The sequence below is a fragment of the Accipiter gentilis genome, chromosome 24, assembly GCF_929443795.1.
Source record: "Accipiter gentilis chromosome 24, bAccGen1.1, whole genome shotgun sequence".
Classification (NCBI taxonomy): domain Eukaryota; kingdom Metazoa; phylum Chordata; class Aves; order Accipitriformes; family Accipitridae; genus Astur; species Astur gentilis.
Genome location: NC_064903.1, coordinates 19,487,635 through 19,511,212, shown reverse-complemented (window position 1 = coordinate 19,511,212; position 23,578 = coordinate 19,487,635). Strand labels below are relative to the sequence as shown.

General features: G+C 35.8%; 1 protein-coding gene across 1 annotated transcript in view; it reads left to right on the top strand.

Moving 5' to 3' along the window:
• The window catches only part of PCDH11X (protocadherin 11 X-linked), a 511,855-nt gene extending 489,028 nt beyond the window's left edge, over positions 1 to 22,827 (top strand). The window contains exon 7 of the mRNA XM_049828047.1: positions 18,114 to 22,827. Coding sequence (XP_049684004.1) covers positions 18,114 to 18,505 — 392 coding nt within the window. The 3' untranslated portion in view covers positions 18,506 to 22,827. The remainder of the gene's footprint in view (positions 1 to 18,113) is intronic.
• The last annotated feature ends 751 nt before the right edge of the window (positions 22,828 to 23,578 follow it).

Genomic DNA, 23,578 nt, shown 5'->3' with positions numbered 1-23,578 from the left:
TTGCAGTAACACGGATGTAGCTTAAATGCTTCTCCACAGTCGCAGAAAAGCTGCACAGTTGTTACCCTGAGCTCCCTGTTGCTGTAGCCAAAATGGTAGTTACGCCTGAGCTGGCTTGGGTATAACTAATTGAGCTGCGCATATTGTGCTGACTGCAGAATAGACCTCTGTGTTACTGTACGTAGCTGTACGTAGTAGCCCTTCTGAGTTAATTCTTAACTTTCTGCCATCTGTATGATAATAATTTGTAAGATTTACTTTTCCACAGATGATGATTGTATTGGAACTAGAAAGGCAGAGCAGACTTCCTGCTATCAAAAGTGTTTTATACTTTCTTCTGCGTATGTCTCCTTCCCTTCTCTTCATTAGCTGTCTTTGTATTTGGCTTGTTCCCTAAGGAAATAAGTATTTAACTTTGCTGCATAGAAACTGTAGCCTGTCTGTACTGGTTAGGAAGGAAAGGTTAAAAACCATGTCAGAAACATACAGGGAAAAAAAATCTTCAGAATAAAATACTCATCAGTTAGAGATAACAACACAGTAATCTGAGAATTACTGATGGGTATGTCTATTTTTAGTTACGTATGGCCCAGTCTACTTTGAATTTGCATACAAAATCCTAAAGATTTTACAGTGGGGGTATTTGTAACTATAGTCCAATCTATTTTACAAAAGAATTAAAGTTTAATTCTGAGAAGCACTTTGAGGAATTTCTAGAAATTGGTTTACTGTGTAATATTTTATGAAATTGTTAGATTTTATTAAATTAGAGTTAATGATAAAGTTTAAGATATGTCTTTTGGAAAGATTTGATACCATATCAAATCATCAAAGCACATATAATCCTGGGATTTTTAGTGGTTTATTAAAATAATGAGCTCTTCATCACAGGAGGACTATTTAAAGTGTATATATGGTTTTGTGATGTTGTATTTGGTTAGATTTACTAATGACAGTGAAAGATAAGTCATCAATATGTCTATTTTTTGTTGTACATTTTGAAATGTAGAACACAGTTCTTTGGTGGAGAGAGAAAACAGAATTTTTGCTAATGTGTTGTGCCCTTCAGGTTTCTTTGGGTACCAAGGGCATCACTCACTACTCCAACAGATATGCTTTGAAAACTTAATATAATATTAAATACTCAAGTGTACAAAAATCTGGTTTAAGCTATCTCAAGTTGGGCACCCAGAAATAATGGAGACTGCATAATTTTGCTTTATTTCTTTATGCCTCAGTTTCCCAGATGCAAATGGCCTCAATAAAGCAAATAATGCAAGTGGGATATTATTCATGTTCATGAAGCTTTTGATTGTGCTGTGAAAACAATAAAAAAAGTACACAAGGAAATGAATAAATCTGCATTCAACACAAGGCTTTGAAAGTATTAATTAAAAAGGTGTATGGCCACATGCTGATTAGAGTAGATAAAGAGAAATATTGAATAACTACTTACTCTCTGAATTGGGCCCAAGGGTCCTATGAGAAAAATAGTATATGATAATTTAATTAAAGTTTGCATCAAAACACATTTACACAAGGGAGCTGAATTAATATTGCAGAATTTGCACTTCCTAACTTTTCAGTGCTTCACTGGGAGATGTTAACTCTTTTTTAATATAGTGGTTCATCGGTGTGACATAATGTACTGATCAGACACTTGGCATATTCACCTCACTGAATTTCTTAGATTGAAGGCATTAATGGAGTAAAGTAAGTATAGATCTTGAATCAGAAATACCAAATATGGATAGCCGTGCAGTTGGAAGCACAATTCTATTGAGTTCTGGTATATGATAGAAGGAAGGGGGAAAGGGAGCTAGGACGTATGTTCTGATTGAGTCAGGTGGATAAGCCTACTTATTTACACGTACTAGAGCACTGATATTTATGATTATACTCATATTTAAGATCCTCTGTAAAATATCTAGGCAGAGTCTGGTGAATTTTGTATTTCTCGGGCAGGTCTGGAGTACTCACTGTTGGGTTTCTTTTCCCCCCCTTCCCTTGGGAAATTTAGTTACTCAAGTCTTGAAGCTGCATAATTACTCAGTGTAACAAGACTAGGAGCAAGGAAATGGCTCTGGTCTGTACAGAATTAGAATATGAGTATGTGAAGTGATGGATAAATGGAATAACGGTCCCTTAGGGAAGGGGCCATGTCCAGTACACAACAGCTTCTAGTATAGGGGAGGGGAAATTCTCCCTGTGCTGCAGTTGGGGATAAAACAATAACTGGGTGAAACAATAACACCTAGAGTATTGACTGTAATGCAGTGATTAATCAAGTGTTTCCAGGCTTTAAAATAAATCTCCACAACCCATATTACAATTACAGTGGTACCACATTCATGACAGTACCACAATGTTTTCCAATTCTACTGTATAATAGACTTATAATGGGGGGGGGGGGGGGGGAATCCATTGTAATAGCATCTGAAACATGCTATAAATGCTGTTATATCCAGCTGTTCCTGGAATTCAGGTAATTTGTATCTATGTAGAATACTTAGAGTAGTAGATTACCCCAAATCTATTAATTACTGTTAGAGAGGGGATAATTACAACAAACTGTAAATAAAATACATTGGTGTTACATTATGCAGCAGTACAATGATGTTAATCAACAGATCCATTTGTTGATTACCAGTTTGTGACCCTCTCAATATCAGTACCATTTCTGCACAGCTTTGAACGTCACTGTCACCCCTTGTACTTGTGTGATGGTGGCCCTCCAGATCTCTCAGCTCTGCGGTATGCAAATGATGGTGAGCAGAGCCTTAATGATTACTTCTGCCTCAAGGCAGCACGGAGCGTGAGAGAAAGGACCTGTGAGCGTGAAAATAGAAAAGAGTCAGTGTCAGGAACCTCCGTATTTTGGGAGTTAGACTCGGGGAGGGGGTGGGGGTGTTTGTTTGGTTTCCCCTTGAGACTTTAATGTCCTTTTCTGCCGAAGTTCTGCAGTCATTACAATTTCATCTCTCAGCATTCCAACAGCCCAGTTGGTGGGAGGCTTTTTCCCAGCCATGATAAATTATTCTCTGTCAGAATCCAAATCTGCCTTTTCAAGTCAGATCATTTTTGATGAATTTATTCTGTTAACATGAGCTTGAATAGAAGCAATAGAGGATAATAAATTAACTTTGAGCATATTAATGACATCTCTAGGAGACTATGGATGAATTAAGGAATAAATAGATGAAATAGGTTCAATAACAGGCTGGTGAACACTTAGTCAGCAATTGACTGGTAGCTTTTAATTTAGGTCCTTTTATATCCTATGGTTAATTAAAAACCATAGAAAGATTTTAAAGCAACCTTTTGGAATACAAAGTATGAACTCCTCCTGCCATCCATACTAGCTGTAGAAAAGACGGTTGTCAAATGTACTCCACTGAAGCTTAAGGAACAGCAGCTTCAGAAATTCAGGTTTGTACCCTCTTAAAAAGAAATCTGTGTGTCAAACGTGGTGAGAGCTTTCTAGATGCATCTGCTGGAGCAGCACTTACCCAGACTTAAAATATCCTCTCTGTAGAGCTTATGAAAAATAAATACAAATTATGGGCTTTTGTGGATTTGCTGTTATAAACTAGAGATTAGGGTAGTATATGAACTTCCATTCCTAACAAGAACTGTTGTGATTTCATCTTATTTGGTTAACTTTAACGTGTGCCTGCTATGTCCAAACTAGTTTGAAACTTAGACTTACAAAAGAGCTGGATGCTAAGCTTCAGTGACTTCATAAGAACGGAGTGTTTCTTAAATCTGTTTCTAAGGGATCTTGTGTCATATGCAATAGAGAAATGTCTGATTGAGGCTTTCATACTACAGAAAGTGTTAAGTTCCTTGACAAATCTGAATGCTAGTATTTAACCTCATTTAATAATATGTGTTAGGCTTTTATTAGGCTAGGTATACTCATGCCAAACTTGTCAAAGTGTGAACATTATTGTTTTGCAAAGACAATTATGGTCTATTAAAAGTATAAAAACAAAAATTATTGTTTTATGCTAGGACATCTTGTTACTCAAATAGGGCTGAGTCAAAACTTAGCACCTACTCTCCATAATTTGAAGCTCGACAAATCTCTCTCTCTCTTCAGAATCCTCAATATAGACACATATAGTTATAAGAAGAAAATATTTCTATAATTAAGTTTATAAAAGCATACTCTAAAGAGGAACCAATGGTTTTATTCCTATTTTAAAACATTTCTATCTTTGAAGTAATGGAATTTAATTTCCTGAACAATTGGATACCTCATGAAGTTTCACTTTATACCCCCACAGTTTTATATTTGTTGTGCTCAAAATTATTTCTTAAATTAGATTAATAATAATAATAAATACACTACCCTGTTTTCAAGTGTCATCATAATCCTCATGGTTGCAGTCACAGAACCTGTCCTGACAGGTATTGAAATGGGCTGAAAAGATTACTGTCAGTGGTTGCTCACTCCCATTCTCTTGGCTGATATTACTGACCCTGAAATCTTCCAGAATAGTCACAGCTGTGACTGTTCCCTAACACTGTCTTTTTAAAAATTACGTATGCTATGAGAAATCCTGTTCTGTAAAGAATTGTGTCAAATGTTGTTCTGGCCTAAATTATTCCCATCATGTGTCAGTTGTCCAGGTGCTCAGAGAATCATCTGGTTTAGAGAAGGAAACTACAAGTCTACTAATGCTACTAGCTAAAATTAGAATATTTTTATATTTTAATTGAAAATTACTTAGGAGAACAGAAAAGAATATTGGAGCAAATCTGAAAGTCACTGTTGGACGTTGTTCAAGGGAAACAGGATTAAAAGTAAGTAGCGTATTTTCTGAGAGCTAATTTTGTTTTCTTTCAGCAAAGGAAAAGGGGAAAGTTTGGGTTTTATATATATGTATGCACACACACACACATATATATATATGGTTCATTTGGGTGGTTTTTTCCTACCCTGTCAGCAAAACTCCTTGATGCCAAAAAATTCTTAATAGTTGGAAAAGGCTTATGTGAAGTGATATGAGAAACTTCCAATCAAACAGCAAAACTTCAGGGGAGAAACTGGTCACAACTGAACGTTTAGAGATGATAACTGTGAAAGTATTGCCTCATCAGAATGGTGCCAAAATTTCAGAAGGTGCTAGCAATGCCTATAAAGGCCAATTAGGAAGTCATAGCCATCACAGTAAGTAGTTTTGAACCAATAGGTAAATGGTGGAAACTCTAGTCAGGCATCGTTTTTCTTCTTTCAAATGTCTGTTCTGAAAGAGGCTCTGAGCTAATGTGCAAAGATTGCTCCAAATCACTCAGAGCCACACTTCTATGCCTGACTGGAGCACAATGAAGTTTGGATTATGCTGTTTTAAATTATCACCCATTTGAAGTAATTTTCTTTATAAAACAAGATTAAAATGACTGTAATTCAAAACATTTTACTTCAAATTGATGTGAAAATTGTAGTGTTCGTATTATTTCCATTTTTCAATTTGACAAAACATTTCACTCCGTGTATAAGCTTTTCTGTGTTGTCACTATCTTAAGAGTGAAAATATGCATTTTACTCTGTGTATTTTACTCTTTCCTGATGTGTCTTATTTCTTAACACTACTTATTTAACTTTTTTCAAGCATGTCTTTATATAGTCTATTGTGGTACCTGGGGAAAATATAAACAGACTTAGAAGGTTTGCGTACCTCCTTTCTACCCCATGCAATAACAGATTTATAACTTCTTATTGTTAAATTTGTTCTCTGGTCTTTCTGCATGCTTGATGGTTAGATAAGTGCTGATGATAAAGCAAAGCAAAGAAGAATTTGATGTTCTAGCTTGATATAATTGAAACTCAGATTATGGTGACTTTTATTTACATAAAACTTCCTTTCATTTGTTATCACACTAATACCATAGTAGAAATTTCTTTCCATATTTTTTCCTCAAGATTTCATGTCTCCTGAATAAATCATTTAGGGAAAGAATAGCCTTTTCTTTTCCTCAGAAGTTCATTTCATAGACAGGCAGTTACATAAGTAATTCTTTTTTTTTTTAAAATCCAGTAAATTCCGAGTTACTCGCTTGACTTTGCTATGAATAAGGGTATTTGATTCATCTAATACAGTGTGCTTCTTACAGAGTTCTTGTAGTAGTGAAATACAGAACAATACTGAAAAGCACTGGAGAATTAAGTGACTCGCAGAAGTCCACGGCTAAATTATTGCCGGTGAGAATTACAACTGTAAAGTTCCTGGCCTAAAAATACTTACGTACAAATGTACTTATTTTTAAGTCATACTGTATTCAACCATAAGTGCAACGGAATGCCAAACCTTATCACTTAAAGTAATAGCAATACATACGTCAGCTATCAGACCCTCAAACTCTGGGAAAGAGCTGCTTTGTCGTGCTCAATCTGCAAAGGATAATTCATTCCTTACTAGGGGGTATGACTACATGAGCTGAAAGCTTTAACTAGTACATATGTATAGGGTAGATTTAAAGTGATTATGGAAATGTCACTGCAGGACAATACATTATTAGTAGTCCCTCATATGTTGTATGCTGTCCCCTTATGTTTGCTGATAATTAAAAAGCAGATTGGGATGTCATGGTGAGAATGAGTGCAAAATGTCCCTTTTATCATTTGCAATAAATATGAAATAGTGGTCTTTCTGTATCCTTCAGTGAATGTTCTATTTGCGTTGGTGACAAATGACATCTTTCTCCTTGTAATGTGCCTGCAGGGTTAAATGACTTTATTATTATTAATGAGTCATTGCTCCAGCTGCCCAGGATTAGAGGGAGTAGGAAACGTAAGAGATTTAGACCTAAGTAATTACAAATGTAATTATTACCTTTCAAATTTCATTTTTACAGCAATCGCAAAGTTGTTAATCAAACATGGTCCTTTCCATGTATTCACACTTTTTGGGGTCTTTGTCAAAGGGATGAGCAGCTATGTGGTTCCACTGAGGGTCGTCCGTGGCAGACTGACAAAGTGGTAATGACAGAAAACTGCTGTGAAAAATTGGTTAGAAAATGCTGTCTAGTCATCAAGGAATCTGTGGTTCAGAGGGTTTTCCAAGAGAAAAACCCGCCTGAGCTGCAGCCATATGGAGGACTGTCCTCTTGCGGAGGACAAAAGCTGCAGGAGGGGAATCCTTTTGTCCCGCGGAGGTAGGAAACGGCAAAGTTTTACTCCTCCAGTCTGTCCTTCCGGAAGGTTGTGGGTTGTCATTAAGGAATCTAATAAGCACAACGGCACGGTACTGGACACTTTAGGGGAATTAAAAAGTGTGCCCTCTTGGCCATGCAATAGTTATCCTAATTACTCGTAATTCGGGATTTTCAAGTTTTTAGGTGGAGCCCAAGGCTTGTTCTTCTGTAGTTGGTAAGGGAGTTGCAGGGAATTTAGAAGAGGGAAATGGTTGTGGATCGTGTTAGACCGTGTTGCAGACGTGCCATGAGATGTAAGCAGTGTTGTTTTTCAGAATCACAATCTGAACTTGAAATTTATTGTGAAATGGAAAATCTGATGAAAAACCTTGGAGAAATGAGAACATTTCCTTTCAATAACGTTATTTCTGCATAACGTTGAAACATTAAGGGTTCTCATATTTAAAAAATCTATATGAAAATAAAATTAATAGAGAAAATGGAAACTATTAGTTTGTATACGAATGTAATTTAGATCAACACTGTCACAAAGGAGGTGCACTTTGAAACTACGTTTTTGATGGGAAATTGTTTTGTCAAAAAAACTTCAGTGAGTTTTACTTCTATATTCAACTGGAATAGATAGATTTAATATTATTGATGGTCCAGTCAAATGTAATATCTATCAGCACTCAAATAAGCATAGTGTGTTACTTAGATATCAGCATAGATGAATATTGTAAAAATGTTTAGAAATATTCACAAAATAAATAAAGTCAGGGTATTCATAATAAAAAACAAATGATTTTTTGTTTATATTCTAACAAAGAAAAATGTGGGGGTTTTTTTCTTGAAATGCAATTGGAGTGACAGCATAAAAGCCATAGAGTATTTTTAGAATGTTGTAGGATTATTTTGTTTGCTGCTGTAGTGGCCTTTGACTTTAAATTTCTGTTTGTGTATATCTGATGAAAACACATTTTCAAAACATCTTTTATTGTCTAGCTCTTAAGTTATCACAGGAAAGATATGTTTACTAGCTTACTTAGCATTTGGGGGTTTTATGGTTTCCTCTTGAAAATTAACATTTCATTAAAGTGTCTCAACCATGAACAATTGCCCACAGTTGTTCAATTACTTAATTTAAAAGAATTTCTGAGTGTTGTACTTCAGATCAAACTTTTGTTTATTTTTACTGTAGTGTCAAGAAAAAGAAAACAGAGCCCCATTTGCCATGTAGATACATCAAGAAACTCTTACTGAAGTGAATAAAGGGTGTAAATACAGATATTTGAAGCAGAACTGTAGGTCTTTTATCCCACACCAATCCCTTGAAGGAGTTGCTGTATGTGAGGTATCTCAAACGTAACTGAAAATGAACTTCGGCTTCATCCCTCTGCCTGTATTCTGCGTTGTGCTGAGGATGACTCACCTGATCTCCTTATCGCCACAAGTGTTAGAATTCATGGAGTAGTATGAGAGTATACTAATATTTTCATGTAGGTCTGTTACCAAGAGTAAATGCTACTGACCTTATTCCACCTACAAATTCTGTTCCCTTCTTATCTTTTTGAAGTTCATCCTTTTTTCTCTCTCCAAGCCCAGATCTTTGTTCTGTAGCCAGAGAACCACAAAAGGTAATTGATTTTTTATTACGATGTCCGCAGCCTAAGCTTAAGAAGCATATTTGCTGCCATTTGTGCACCAAATGAGTTTATGTAGATTCAGTGATTCTTAGTTCTCTTTACAAATCTTCACCCTTTCAAGATACGTAGTGATTCATAGTAAAATCAGGAAACTCTCTCTCCTTCAAACACACACAAAATTTTATTTAAAAATTAAACATTAAAAACTGAGTATAATATTATATTCTGTATACTTACACTGTAGATATTTTAAGCAGGAATTTTCTTTTTTCAACCTTCTATATATATTTGAATGCAAGTGTGAATGAAACTGAGCAACCTCTTTAGCTAGGTTTGAAGAAGAGAGAGAACAGATGTTAAAAATTATCAGTAGAAATTACTGCTAAGTTAATTTCTTTTTCTAAGGATTAGCTATAGAAAACTGTATTTTGAAGACTGCTCATTTTATAGTTTCAGACAAACCACCCTTCCACACAGAAAAGATCTCAAGCTCTTTGTATTGTTTTAATGTATTTTTTTTTTCCTGCTTTTATGGGGAAAGTATAATAATGGTCATATTTCCATGATATAATATATTTTCTTACTTTGTTTTATCCTTTTAATATGTTCAGTGCCTCTTAAAATAGTATTGATGTGCCCCTAAATTCCCCAGCAAACCCACAGGCAAAAGATTCTCCTCCACGTTGAATTAAATGAAAGAACATACTATGTTGAACTGACTCTGGATTAAATAAATAAATTAATTTAAGCAAATACACATCTGTTTAATTGGTGGTAATGGATTGTCATATACATTCCTAATGAGGTATTTGAATAACGATTCGATCACTAAAAGGAGAGATAGATGGTATTTCAGAGTGTACAGAGCTACCTTGTATTGGTTAAGTGATTTTTCTGTCAATTAGCCCCCATTCTGTTTTAGCACGTTTGACTAGATCAGTTTTTTAAGTTGAACAATATGCCTGCGTTATGATAATGAGAAAATATATAATCATTATTTCTATTCCAGTTTTTATCTTGTTGATTATATTTTGTGGGGTTTTTAAACTTTTTTCTAGTGCCATTTAGACAGGTAAACAGTAGAAGTAACGTTTTAGGTGGAAGTAGCCAAAGGGTGCTAATTCCCAGAGAAGCAACAGGCACTGCAGAGCAGAGCTTGTCTAAGATGACTTCCACTTGCATGTTTAAGAGCAACTTCTACCGAGCATTTGAAAGTCAATCTCTAGAAGTTCATCTGAGATATACTATTCTTCATAGATCTCCTGCATCTCATATTTCAAGTCGTGTTTAAGGATATTTAAGAAGGCTTAAAACTAGTTTTTATATGTGTATACACACGTGTGAGCAATAAGGCTTTAGAAACATCATCATACTGGAGTATTTACTGAAAGTAGTGTTGTACTCACCCTCCAGTAAGGCTTGGAGATAGGCTAACGTGACTACACTCTGTTTTCCTCGTCACTGTAACAGGTAATTGATAAGCACCGCTCCCCTTCCAAGGAAGGTAGAAGGTTTTCAGTGTTCTGATACCGCTGAGGAGGTGGGAGCGAGCGAGCAGCCGTGCGGGGTCAGCTGCTGGCTGGGGCCAGCCCCCCACCTAAAGGTGTTATTGTAGAAGCAGTCATTCCAGGGTGCCCGAAGACTTATAGTGAAAATGTTTCCTCTTTCAGGCACCGGCTGAAAAGTGACAGCTGAAGCCCTTTTTCATCCAGCATATTTCTGTACGATGTTGGGTTTATTACAGAAACTTTACATCAGTAGAAGAGCTTAATATACATCACCTAAAATGCATAGTCTTCTCAGGTATGGGGAAGAAATGCAAATTTCACTCTTTACTATGTTTCCAGGTCGAAGGTTATTGCTGGAGGATAAACCACTTTTCACTATGTAGTTTCACCTTGTTTAATTGATTTGAATTTAAATTTATATTCTGTGTTAAATAATGAACCATGTATTAATAATTAAGAAGCTTCAGTACAAATGTGAAGCAGTTAATTAAATATTAAATAAAGCACGTTGTATTACCCAGTACTGTAATCAATATACTAGATTTTAGGCTATTCATTTTAGATGGTCATTATACTTTACAAGTTATGGTTAAAATTCTCATTGATAACTCAATATACACTTGATAGGCTAAGAAACATGTCTCCTTTGCAAATTAGCATATTTGTTTTGCCATAATTAGCAACAAAACCACGGACATTCAAGATGAATCCAGTTGGACTGTTGAAGCAATAAGGGTCAGTGCCACATATTCTACAACACTGTCACACTCGTGTTCATTAGGATGAAACAGAGGAGGTTGCAGGGGGGTTGGGGTTTTTTTGATGAAATCTCTTCCTGTGGAAAACAGCAATTACTGAAACTGAACTTTTTACGGGAGCATTGCTTTTAGACCATTTCTTGGGTTTGATTAATATAAGATTGAAATTTTAGTCAGAATAACAGTAAGAGATGACTTACTGAAAGATTAATGTGCTTTATTTATATGGCTATTATTTGTGCAGGAAAGATTCACTTCACTTCACAAGTGTAGTTAATTATACAGGAATTACCATATGCTGTCTCTTTTGCCCCGATACTTTGTCCACTCCCTGTCTTCTTCCTCACCACCTTTCCCCAGCCATCTTTGATAATGTTTGCTTGACTAATTGAAGCCAGGTGCAAAATGCTCACACCTCCTACCATTGGGATTTTATAATAAACCTAACTTATGGCAGTTTTTAGGTTTAAGTTCAAATTAAAACCGTGGCTGTTAGGATATAAACTGTGTTTACTGGAATGGAAGCAGAGCTTATACTTGCAAGTTATCCAGTACAATCTGGCAAGCCTAGGTAAAGTGAAATGTGTGATTTCCTGCATGCATGTTGATTCCTCAGTTAGAACATCTGGAGGATCAATCTTCCTCTGAGTGTGATTTCTCACGAGCAAGGCAAGCTCTGTACACACAGCTGAAAGCTGAAGGAAGTGGTGTGTCCTACTTGCTCTTTGAATAAAAAGGTTTCAAGGCTAGAACTTAAGTAACTCTTTTAGGTTTTTAATTTATTGAGACATATCCAGGAAATAAAATATTCATAGGAAACTTCTCCCAAAGGCATTTTATTATTAAACAAAAAAAAAAGTAGAGTATATTATAGCAGCAGTTATTTAGGGTTTCTGCATTCAAGCTTTTTCCTCCTGACCTTATTAAAGTAACCCAGTTTACATTAACAACTATTCTCCCTCCCTTTTTTATTGTTAATGTCATTTCTGTTCTCCTCATATAGTGGAGACGGCTAAATGATGTTACCCAAGTGGCCACTTTTGGTCACCAGGGTAATTCCAGGCTATAATTTCCCTATATTATGCTTGAATTCCTGCTTAGATTTAGTACCACATTTAGTAAATACACATGGGCAAAAAAATGGGGGGACATGACCCATTCCTTAGGAGCTCTTGGCTGAGATGAGTAGTATAAGGTTGTCATCTTCATCACTCTGGTGGGTTCCCGCTGAGCAGAGAGCACTGAAAGTGCGATGGGAGCTGTTTAATACGAAACGCTTCAGTAAATGAGAGGCACTTCTGGATGCTGACAGAGTAGCATTGGCACTGCAAGCCATGTATTCATATATGTGCTGTGTTGTGAAAATATGAAAAATAGCTCAGCAATGGCATAATTATGGGCAATTTGCTTAATTGCTTGCTAATTGTTGCTTGCTTTATTATGAAACAAGAGTGCTCTAAATGTAACACTGGATGGTTTGCATCCAAAATGTGTCAAATTCAATGCTGGCTTTTCATTAAGACTTCAGCTACAAGGCTTCAAAATTGAAGCACTCTATATTCTGTGTTTTAAGTTGTTTTCTTTTTTTTTTTTTTTTTTTTAATTTTTTGAAATATTCTTTGCACAATTTATAAGCCCCTAAGCCTGCATCGATACAGTGCAGTCTGACAGTTTCTGAACTTCTAATGAATCCGAGTACTTTGTTAATGAATACATCTACCAATGCCTTTTGATCATTATTACACGTGTGGATAAAGGTGGAGATGTTTTAAGGCTTCTCCAGGAGGTCATAGTCTTGATCGTTCAACTCTTAGAAATGCACATCTCCCTTTTAACACATGCATTCAGATTTTGTTTAAAGGGATATGTGCAATTCTGAAAGTTTGGCCTAAACTTTTGGAAAAACTGTTGTCTTCTGTTTTGACCAAGATATCCTGCTTTGAGCAGAAGGTTAGAGCAGACATCTTCAGAAGTCCCTTCCAGCCAAAGTCTTTCTGTGATTCCGTGATGCAAGTGATGACTTTCATGGCAGACTGAGAAAGGAACCAGCCCTCTTGATGTTGTCTTAGTAGTACGTCTCCCTTTTGGGGCATAGGGGTAGAAAAGAAAGTGTATCGTGTATACACCAAGTATGTGCTTCAATGATCTTAAAGGTCTTTCCCAACCTAAATGATTCTATGATTCTAACTTTTCAACATTCTGAGGCTGCTGATAACGCAGTCGTACTAACAGCCTGTCTTCCTTTGAGAATTCTCTATGAGAAATATTCTTAAAACTGGAACATATTAAGCTGGAAATGCCAAAGTAGGCAGTACTGTACCACAAGTTTTGCAGACTGAGAGGGACAGTAGCATTGTAGAGTTCTTCAGCTTTCATCCCCCAAAAGCAAAGATAATATCCAACATTTTTATTTACTATCGATAAAACCCTACACAGACTTTAGAACCACAGAAAGTGTCTAATGAAAATAAACAGGAAAAAAAGTATCAAATGGTATTTTTTTATAATTGTTTTGACAGAAGAATAGCTACCTGGCAAGGTTGGAATTCCACGTTTTCTTAAGTGAAAGTAAATATTCTTACTGAAAACTGCTTTGACCTATAAATGATAAAGACTGTGGAACAATGAAGAAAGTCTTTTAACTATTGTGCTTTTAGTTATATTTGACAGTTCTGATCTAAACATTTCATGAGAGCTGACAGACACATTCTTTAAAAATGTTCTTAGTTCTGAGGCAGACAATTTAAAAAATAGTTTCATTCCTAAAACAATCTGGAGTTCAAATCAAAGTGGTAAACTCACATGTGCATGAGTGTGATCTGTTCTATGAATTAAAAAATCTCTTTCATATTACTTGTATGTCATGGTTGAAGAGTCTCCATGTAATATGAAAAAAATACATAAAATTAAGGGCTTATTACTGAGTGTGGTAAGAAAAGAGGTAGACTGGTAAGAGTTCGACGGAATGGATTGTTTATTCATAATACATGGGGGATATGTACACTTCTATTTCTATTTATAAACCTGTCATATCTTATGTGAGAAGATGTTACTAGACACTGAATTTCAGTAGCGAAAATCGTCATTTCTTCTGAAAATAATCAGAGACAGCAGGAACGTCCTTTTACTTGATTGGTAGAGGCAGATGTCACAGATGTTTCCTACCACTGAGTACTTACCGGACTACGCAGAATAATTGCCTACATTACTACTTTCGAATGAGAAAGAAGGGCTCCGAAAATTTTATTTTCACCCACATTTCGCAATGATTTGCAAGGATGCAAAATGGAAAGAAGCTTGAAGAGGAGCAGCTAGAAAATGCCATGGTCAATTTACACAGCCTCTGATAAATGGCCACTTGAGCACTGAACTTCACACTCACTCAGCTGCTGGTGACCTCAGATGGTCCTCTGGGATGCTCGGCTGAGCCAGGCAGAGACTCCTGTGTTTAAAGTAGGCAGCAAGTGGTGGAGGGAAAGCCAGGCAGGGTGCTGAGGCCAACATCTCGGTGCTAGTTACAGTGACCTCTTTGCGTGTTAAGTCTGTACCAGAATATTTGGAAATCAGCTGCATTCTGTTGTTAAGTTGGCACCATTAGTATAATACTTTGCTGACATAAAGCCCTCTTCTCTAATAAAACAGGGAATTGTTAAAAATGTATTTTTAATAAGTAAAGCATAGTTTAGATGACAGTGCAATGCCAGTGCTAAGTAGCTATTTAGAAGGATTTCAGGTGCTAAAGAAGCAGGAAAATGATGATATGTTAGGAAAATAGAGAATGAATTAGACTGACAGAAAGAAGCTACATTTCATGGCCGGGAAGAGCAGGCAAAAAAGATAATGCCTGGTGAATATTCATGCAGAAAACCTCCTACATTTTGTTCTAGGTCCATTCAAAAACAGGTGAATTATGCTCCAACAGTCATTTTTACTTCATTGTGCTAAAAACATAGTATTTCACACTGCTGGTTTTATTTATTTTTACAGAAACTTGCATCCCAATTATCCCTGCTAGTACTATTTACTGCAGCAGATTAGTTGATGAGATTTTTCTAAGTTTCCTTTAAATGCAGATATGAGGGACCTTGGCTGCCTCACACTATATTCATTGTAACATTCTTAGTTAATTTGGTTTCCTACAGCATACCCAGTCTTCTAAAGACTGCCTCAGGGTTGCACTGATGCTGTGGCCTATACGCAGGTGATTTGGATTAAAAAAAACACAAAGTTGTATGATTATTTTTTAAAGAAAAAAATTGTATTCCTTTTAAAGTTAGTCTAGAGGTTAAGGTTATCATTGATTTTATTTTTTTAAGGTGTTGTTTTTTTTTTTTTAAATGAAGGCATTATATTATAAAACAAAACTTGGCTGTTACTCTTGGAAAAAAATTGAGTCAAACATCATACAGAAAAGTACTTGTATTTGCTGAATACTTTTTATTTCCTGTTCTGCAACACTGCAGACGTGCTCAGTAGAAAAGGGTCTTTTTAAAGTTAAAGAAGACTGTATATTTTACATGTTATAAATCATAAGCAGTGATGAAAAACATACTCTGACAATCAAGATTACATGTACCAAATACCAACATCGAAAGAAAGATTATGACTGCTACAAAAGATGTGTCTTCTAAACAATCCTGCACTGGCAGACTGTTGTATAACAAAACCCCAACTCAAAGCCAAAAAATAATTTGTATTCATAACTTTAATGATTATGCCCAGGATTGTTCTAAAGTTGTTGGGTTGGGGTTTTTTTTGTTAATTTTTTTGATAAAGCTAAAACTCAGATTAAAATATCTCTTTATTAACAGAATAAACAAGACTGTCATTCTGACAATGTTCTTAGCATGATAATATGTTCCAAGTCTACAGGTAGTCTGGCAACACATGGCACAAAATTACTGTCCTAGTGATCTGTCGAAATGGTGTAGAGAATGTTTTATAAGTGACCTTTTATTTCTGCACTTGGCTTGTCTAAAGCTTATATATTTTTACTGCCAAACGCTTCTTTTGATGGTTTAGCTTTGTTTACGCTCACTGAAGTTTGAGACAGATAGTACAATGTAAGTACTGTAACGGCTTGCTGTGAAGAGCTAGAAATGCATAAGTATTATTTCCAAATAAACAATTGTGTGGTTTTTGGTTTAACTGAATTAATAGCATTTTAAGAGCAATTAGAAAGCCTCAAGATAGAAAGAAACACCAAGGTACTGGGTATCAAAAAGATATTTTTAATAAATACAAAAAAGATCAGTTTCTGTATAAAACAGGGATAACTCAACACTCTGTCAAGGTTGTACCTGATTTCAATGAATTGCCTTGATCAGAAGACAAGCAAACCTGGATAATTAAAGAGCTTAACAAGACTTCTATATACTCAGACTTATGTCTCTAACAGCAGATAGTAGGACACAGAAAGATTAGACTAATCTACCAGTAGTAACTTTTTTTTCAGAAACTATTGCCTCTGCTGAGCTATTTCCGTATTTATGTCTCCTACCGCCCATCAAAACTGGATTAGCATTTCAACAGCAAGGTGCCAAAGCTTTGTCAGGATTACACTGAAAAATACTGAGACAAAATGACTGAAGGCATGTTGAAATGCCAGTAATAGGGCAAAATAGCATTTACAAACAATAATTTCTCTAACTGGCACATACTCATACAACGTACTTAAGGAGAAATAATCAAGAATATAGCATTCATGATACAACAAGCAACCAGTTGTCTACTTAAACATGGTAGATTTAAAAAAGATGTATCCTGTATTTTGGACAGCAGCATTATATATTTCAGTGCCTGAAGGAAAAACTTAATTCATTTGTATTGAGATGTAACATGGAAATATGTATTTGTGCTTTGTAGCTTTACACAGATTTCAACATGCAAAGTATTTATTAAAACAGAAGTGCAGCATGTGTACAAACACAAAGCTCAGAGGGTGAGAGGCTCCTACTCAGAACTCGTATTGCTATAAGTAATTCCTAGCAGCATACCTTCTCCAGTGGTTATGAGCCAGAATCCAATTTTAAATGTTATTTTCATGAAGATAGATATTAAAAATACGTGCGTATCTTTCATTGGAAAGTTTTGTGAAGACAACACAGCAAATTATCTAATCAGACACTCTTCTTTGTTCCTGATGTATTTAAACCATGTACACAGCAAGAGAATATAAAATTAACACATATAATATGAAAACTATTTTGAGGAATGATTTGTAGAAGTTTAATTCTATTAGTTTGAGTTTATACAACATGGTAAAGCCACAGTTTAAATGAAACTGATCAAGATTGTTTATGTATTGCAAATTACGTCTTTCAGATTTAGTAGTTTACTTTGCCTTTGAACAAATTAAAATTTCTATAATCCTTTTTCAAGGGCACAAACCTTGCATCTACTGAAGAAATCTGGTTCGATTACTAGTAAACTACAGAGGTTACAGCTTCTTTTGCTATTACCCTTTGATTTTTCAAGGTTTCCACTATTGAATGCATGGAGAAATCAATTCTCTTTAAAATTGCTGTTATACTGTCTTTCATTCTTAAAGCTCTTGAGTGCATCTTTGAAGCCAATGTACCATCCTTGGCTATGTGTCCAGCAAAACAATCCAAAAATCTAGTTTTAAGAGAACTGAAAAAAAAAAAAAATAAAAAAATCCTAATTTTAATAATTTTTTTCAAGTTGTTGTATGCAAACATATAGAATTATGGTATTAGATTATTATAAAGCTTTTAGCTTTATTACACAGATGACTATTTCAAAAAGTGAAAAGGTCATTGTAAAGTAGAATCTATAAGGGCTCTAGTTGCATAGCTGTAATGCTGGTTATCATCTGTTCCTTAAGCCTTACCTTTTCTCTGATGCTAGCCAACGACAGCACTGCAGGCCCCAAACTCGCAAACATCTAAACCTTCACTTAAGCTGTACACCTGGAGGTATTTTCTTTCCAAACCGTGGCCATCGTTGTGGAACTGGGATTGCTTTGTGAACCTTGATTCCCCGTGCCTTTCCAAGTCTTCCGACCTCTGATAACGTCTTGTGTTTTTCCATCCTCCCAGCTATCGAAGTCAATCTCCAGAAAGCCCTGGCCGAAGCCTCTGAAACCTGCACGCAGGAGTGTCTCATCCTAGGCCATTCTGACAACTGCTGGATGCCCCCTTCTTTGACACAGTATCAGCAGTCCAACACCCCTTTGCCGTCGTTCGGCTTCCAGCAAGGCTGGGGCCGAGGAGCCAGGCCTGAGGGACAACACACTCTTGGGAGGCCCCTTCCAAAGGACGACACTGACAAAGGCCAGGGTGGGCCCAGGCCCCAGTTCTACAACACCTGTGAAAGACATTGCGCCAGCGAAGATCCCGTCAAAGTCATTCCTCTGGCAAGCTTCGCCGCGCCCCACCAGGCACCGGCGCCGGGGAGTAGCACTACGTTTATACACGAGCACCAGCTATAAATGCATATCTGACAAATCCGTTATTTCAGGCTTTAAGTGTGGCTGTATATAGTCACAGCCTAACGCTGTTCTTAGTGCGTATACAAACTTGTTAGGCTTGTGAATATTTATGTATATAGAATCCTAAATTTGAAATTGAAAAGCTAAATCCTTAGGACTTAGTTAAAAGAAATTTACCATAGTTCTTGGCAAAATCCACAAAACGGGGAAGAAAACCCACAACCCAGAAACAATCAAAAGAAAAACACAAAATCCTGTTCATTTTCTTATATGGGCCACGTAGCGCAAATATCTGCCAGCAGTTCTTCCTCCCTGTTGAAAGCAATTTCTTAGTACAGTTTGGGGAATATTACAGTCTAAATATAGATTACTCAAATTTTTCTTTGTTGTTATCATTTATAGCATATTCATAGATCGCATCTTCCATTTGCGTAGCAATAGAGATCAAGTGGGCAGTTTCTCATTTGATTACCTTACATAATAGAATGAATAAGATCCTAAAATCTGATTTGTAAGAAGGATGGTGTATCTTTCCACCAAAATTTATCTACTATGTAACTAAGAAGGAAAAAGTACTTAAAGACATGACAACTGCTTTTAATTTTTATTGGCTCAATCTGCAGGTATTTATTCTTTGAAAGAACGTAATAGATGAAATAGAAAGCTCTCAACTAGGCTTTTCTTTGTGAAATAAACAACACGACAGTAATAGGATATGCAAGATCAAAACTGGAAAAAAGATTATAAATAACTTTTTTTAATTTCCAAGATTTTCCTTTCTACAATAATGCAAGAAACAATGATACATGTTATGCTTTTCAAGCCATAAGTCTCATTTTAAAAAAATATTTTTATTTTTTTTTCTCGCAGAGCTTGCTTTGGCTACTGTTCCTGTTAGTTGAAAATTACATGGGCACCGCTCAAAACAGTAGGAAAATGGGGTAGTTGTTTTGGCTGATGTGATGTGGCTGCAAGCTACTGGTGTTTAAAAGAATATTATAGTGATGTATATGGCTTTTTTTTTACAGCTGTATTCACCTAATGTAAGTATTCAGTAAAAAGTTAGCTATAATATTAGTTACTTCACCACAAACCTATTAGCTGGAGTACTCGTCATTGTGGGTTAGTTTATTAGAGAATGACTGACAGTTCTGAGCAAAGAAAGAAGAATCTAGGTAATGAAAGCTGGATAAATGTAATCATAAACACACCCCAATCATGTTATTTGATAAAGTCTCAAGATGATTCTCTTTAAAGAGAAGGGATTTTTTTCAGTGTTCTGTGTACTGGAGGATATATTCTTAATAGTGGCAGAAAAAAGCTGGTAAATTCTACAGTGAATGAAAAGGCGGTTCCTTTCTTAGATGAAAACCCACATTTTCCTTCTAGTCTTTTGTTGCTGTTTAGCCATTTTATCATTTACAGTATGTACATACCAAGAAATTTTTGCTTTAAAAAACTGCATAACTTTGTTTAGTTTTATTGCTACATTAAGTGAGACAATCGAAGTTGTATGGAGGGGGAAAAAAAGACGGTGTGTGAATATTTCCTATGGATAGAATTCTATGTAGGCTTCATATTGTAACTTAAATCTGTAATTTATAAACAAAACTGTGTGTAAAAATGCTGTAATATTAGCTGCTTGTAAAATTTACAGAAGTTCAAGTTGTTGAGGGTTTCCAATGAATGCTAAAAGAGCTTCTCTTATGTGCCCAGCAGGTATAAGTAGCTTTATATATCGCTGTCCCCACTGTAAATCTATTCAAATCACATTTAGATTTTATGTGCAAAATAAAAGAAGCTTCACTTTTAACCTACTGATAGGGTTTAATTAATGAACATCAGATTATCTAATGATGTACTTCCTTTCTTTTCTTTTTTTTTTTAAATGTAGTTTTCAGTAATGTTTAGAAAAGATGTGGCACACCGGCTTCCAGTTGCATGTAAATCCTGGAAAAAAATAGTAATCCTTTGGGTACTGACACACAATAGCTGACACAACTCATTTCCAATTCCAGGACAATTAAAAATTTGACAAATTAATTCATACCTAATATATACAAAGCCCTTTGTTGTTTGCTTTGGAGATATCACAATGAGAAAATTCGGCAGTCCTTTTCAGGGATACGCAAAAAAAAGCTTATCTGTAGTTTACACAGATTTACCAAACATATTAATTGTGCAAATTTAGAAAAATGCTGACAGCTAATGCTTCCCATTGTAAGCAGAGGACCTTAGGTTTTTTTACAGAGAGCTGCCATACCAAATGTTTACAGAATTGCCAGCTGCATTGGAAAACTCTCAGGTTTTTTTGCCTGCAACACTTCCTTTCTGGCTGAAAATTGTAACTGAAATTTCCTGGCAAAGAATTAATTTCCACAATTTTAGGATTTTCATAGGAAAAGGTAAAGGAACCAGAATTAGTGGGTTTTTATAGGTAGGGGAAAAAAACCAACAAACTTCACATTTGAATGTTTAGGGGTTTGGGGTTTTTTCTTTTTTCCCCTGAGGTACAGAAGCAATTAACCATCCCCCTTTCTCTTGAAAACAAACAAAAAAAAAAAAACCCAACAAAACACCGAAACCAACCAACAACAAAAAAATGCTTAAGCAAAAGCATTGTAAAGATGAATCTAATTATAGGAAGTATTAAATGTTATATCCATGAAATTGTGTTGTGATGTTCTAAAATTCTGTCAACAAGATACAGAACAATTAATTGTAAATACATGTTGTAGCAGGAGTTAAATGGTTCCCTCATTTTTACATATCTAATATATAAAACTATGCATTTCAGGCAATATTTTTCTGAGTGGCATGTCAGTATCCAGAGGAATAATGTTACTAGAGACTCTTTACACATCTTGTCATATATATAAATAATTTATCTAGTACATAGACTGTATATTTTTTGTGTAATTTTTTTTTTTTTAGTCATTTAACTTATTTTATCTTACTTGTGTCAATTTGTGGAGAAAACAATCCTATATACAATATACAGTAAAATGGTAGTTACATGATTAGATTTGTTTCATACAGTGTAACAATAAAAGAAAACCTTTGCCTTCAAAGTAATGTGTCCCACAGTCTAGCCTAGATTATTTTCGTGTCCCCCCGTCCCCCCCAACTCAATACATGCTTGTTGCACTTCGAAGTGTTGCGTCCAAGTTATGGGTAGCGGTGGCAGAGAGAGAGATACTTCTTTCCACATTGTAAAGCAGCCAATTCTGAAAAAAAAAAAAAACTCTTAAAGAACTGAAGTCAAACTGTTTGAAGCAAAATATGCTGTTTCTTTGTTTTCCTAAAGCGTGCTGTATTCTGAAGTGTAACTTAAAGAAGGAATAATTAGGCATGTCTGCTTGGCCGGACAGCGACTACAGAGCACCTGCTCTCTCTGGGCTGTGAGCTGGCCGGATGCAGGTCATTTAGCTAATTATCATGGCAATGAGCCCACGCTAATAGGACCTGAGGGCTTATGAATGTTAGCATAGCAGCTAGCTTGACATAACATTAGTTATGTGGTTCTGAATCCAGCCAGGTCTTTTTGCTTGGTGTAGGGCTGGAGGAGAGCAGCCCCTTTGTATTGGGAGACCTACGGCCCCAGGGTGTACAGATCTTTTGGGGGGGGTTTGTAAGAGAAGTGCAGGTTTGCTCTGGTGTGTTCCAAGCCAGCTGTAATCCAGTGTGGAACCCCATCAGCCCTGAGCTACCCTTGTTACCCTGCTTCCAGCTTGGTCAAGCCAAAGACAGTAGACCTAAATAATTTCTAGTCAGTAATGGTTGATTAGCTCAAGTTTGTTCGATTCAAGCTTATAAGGTTTGAGTTTTTAAAGCTTGAAAATTTACACTTGACTTTGTTCGCTCAAGTTTTGCTTTTGCAGCTTTAATACCAGTCCTTAATGAATGATTAGCAATTAAATGATCGCGCTGCAGTTTACTACCATTATTTAACTGGATAAATAAGAAGGAAAGGATTGGTTTGTGCAGACACAAAGTAAAGTTGAAGGCAAAGATTTTATTTGGTATACATAGGAAAATTGTGTATAACTTATGTTATCCCTAGTGAAGAAAGAGATTGACGATTTCTTGTAAATATTTGAGTTTGTATTTCTGGGAAATCTCCCTGCTCTATGGCATACTACAGGATCTGAGAGTGAGCAGTGTATGTCTGTGTATTGAAACAGCCCTAACCACACTTTACAAATCATGCAGTTGGACATCATATACTACAGTCCAGCAGCATTTAAAGTCCAGTAAATTTGCAGTAGTTCTATTTCAGGTTTCTGTACAGCATGTTGTCTTGTTAATTACAATGCTTATTAATAAACTAGATCCACAAAAGCAGTTTTCTCCTTTGCGCTGTTTTATGTTTCTGAAATACAAGGGTTTTAAAAGTATTCCTCCAGCTACACTTCTCTCCCATTTCTAGCTTTCCAAAACTCATTTCTTTATGAAGCCACAAACTGTCAGAAAGTCAAGAAAATTTAACTTCATTTGCAGTTGCTTCATGCAACTGAGTAGCAGACTTTTGGTAAACTAGAAATATCCACACACAATGTGGACAGCAATCTAGCTTTATATTATCAGAAATATCTTCCATTTCAGTGTCACTTCTTTTCATACCAAGCTCCCTCCTCCTCCTATGCCTCTGATACACTTACTTATAGAAAATCATTATGAGCTGGAGGCAGGAGTGTTTATGGGGTTTCTTTTGTTAGAAAATAAGCTATTTCTAATTGAGAGAACATGGTTAATAAGTTGTTGTTGAGCTAAAGGGATTATCCTCTCACCATGAATGTGATATAATGAAATAACCATCAAATGAGGAACTAATGAAACAACATTTTATGCATTTTTCTCTATTATTTAAGTCCATATTTTAAAAGCAACTATTTTGATAGTTGTCCTGACACTAGGGCAGTAATATCTTATTCTTTGACACACTTAAGGCTTTGCAAGCATAGCTTTCTTGTCTGTGGGACCTTTTAAAGCAGGAAAATAATATTTATTTTGGCATCAAAACTGCACACAAGTATATTCCTTCACCAACAATAACTGTTGAAACATTAGTTG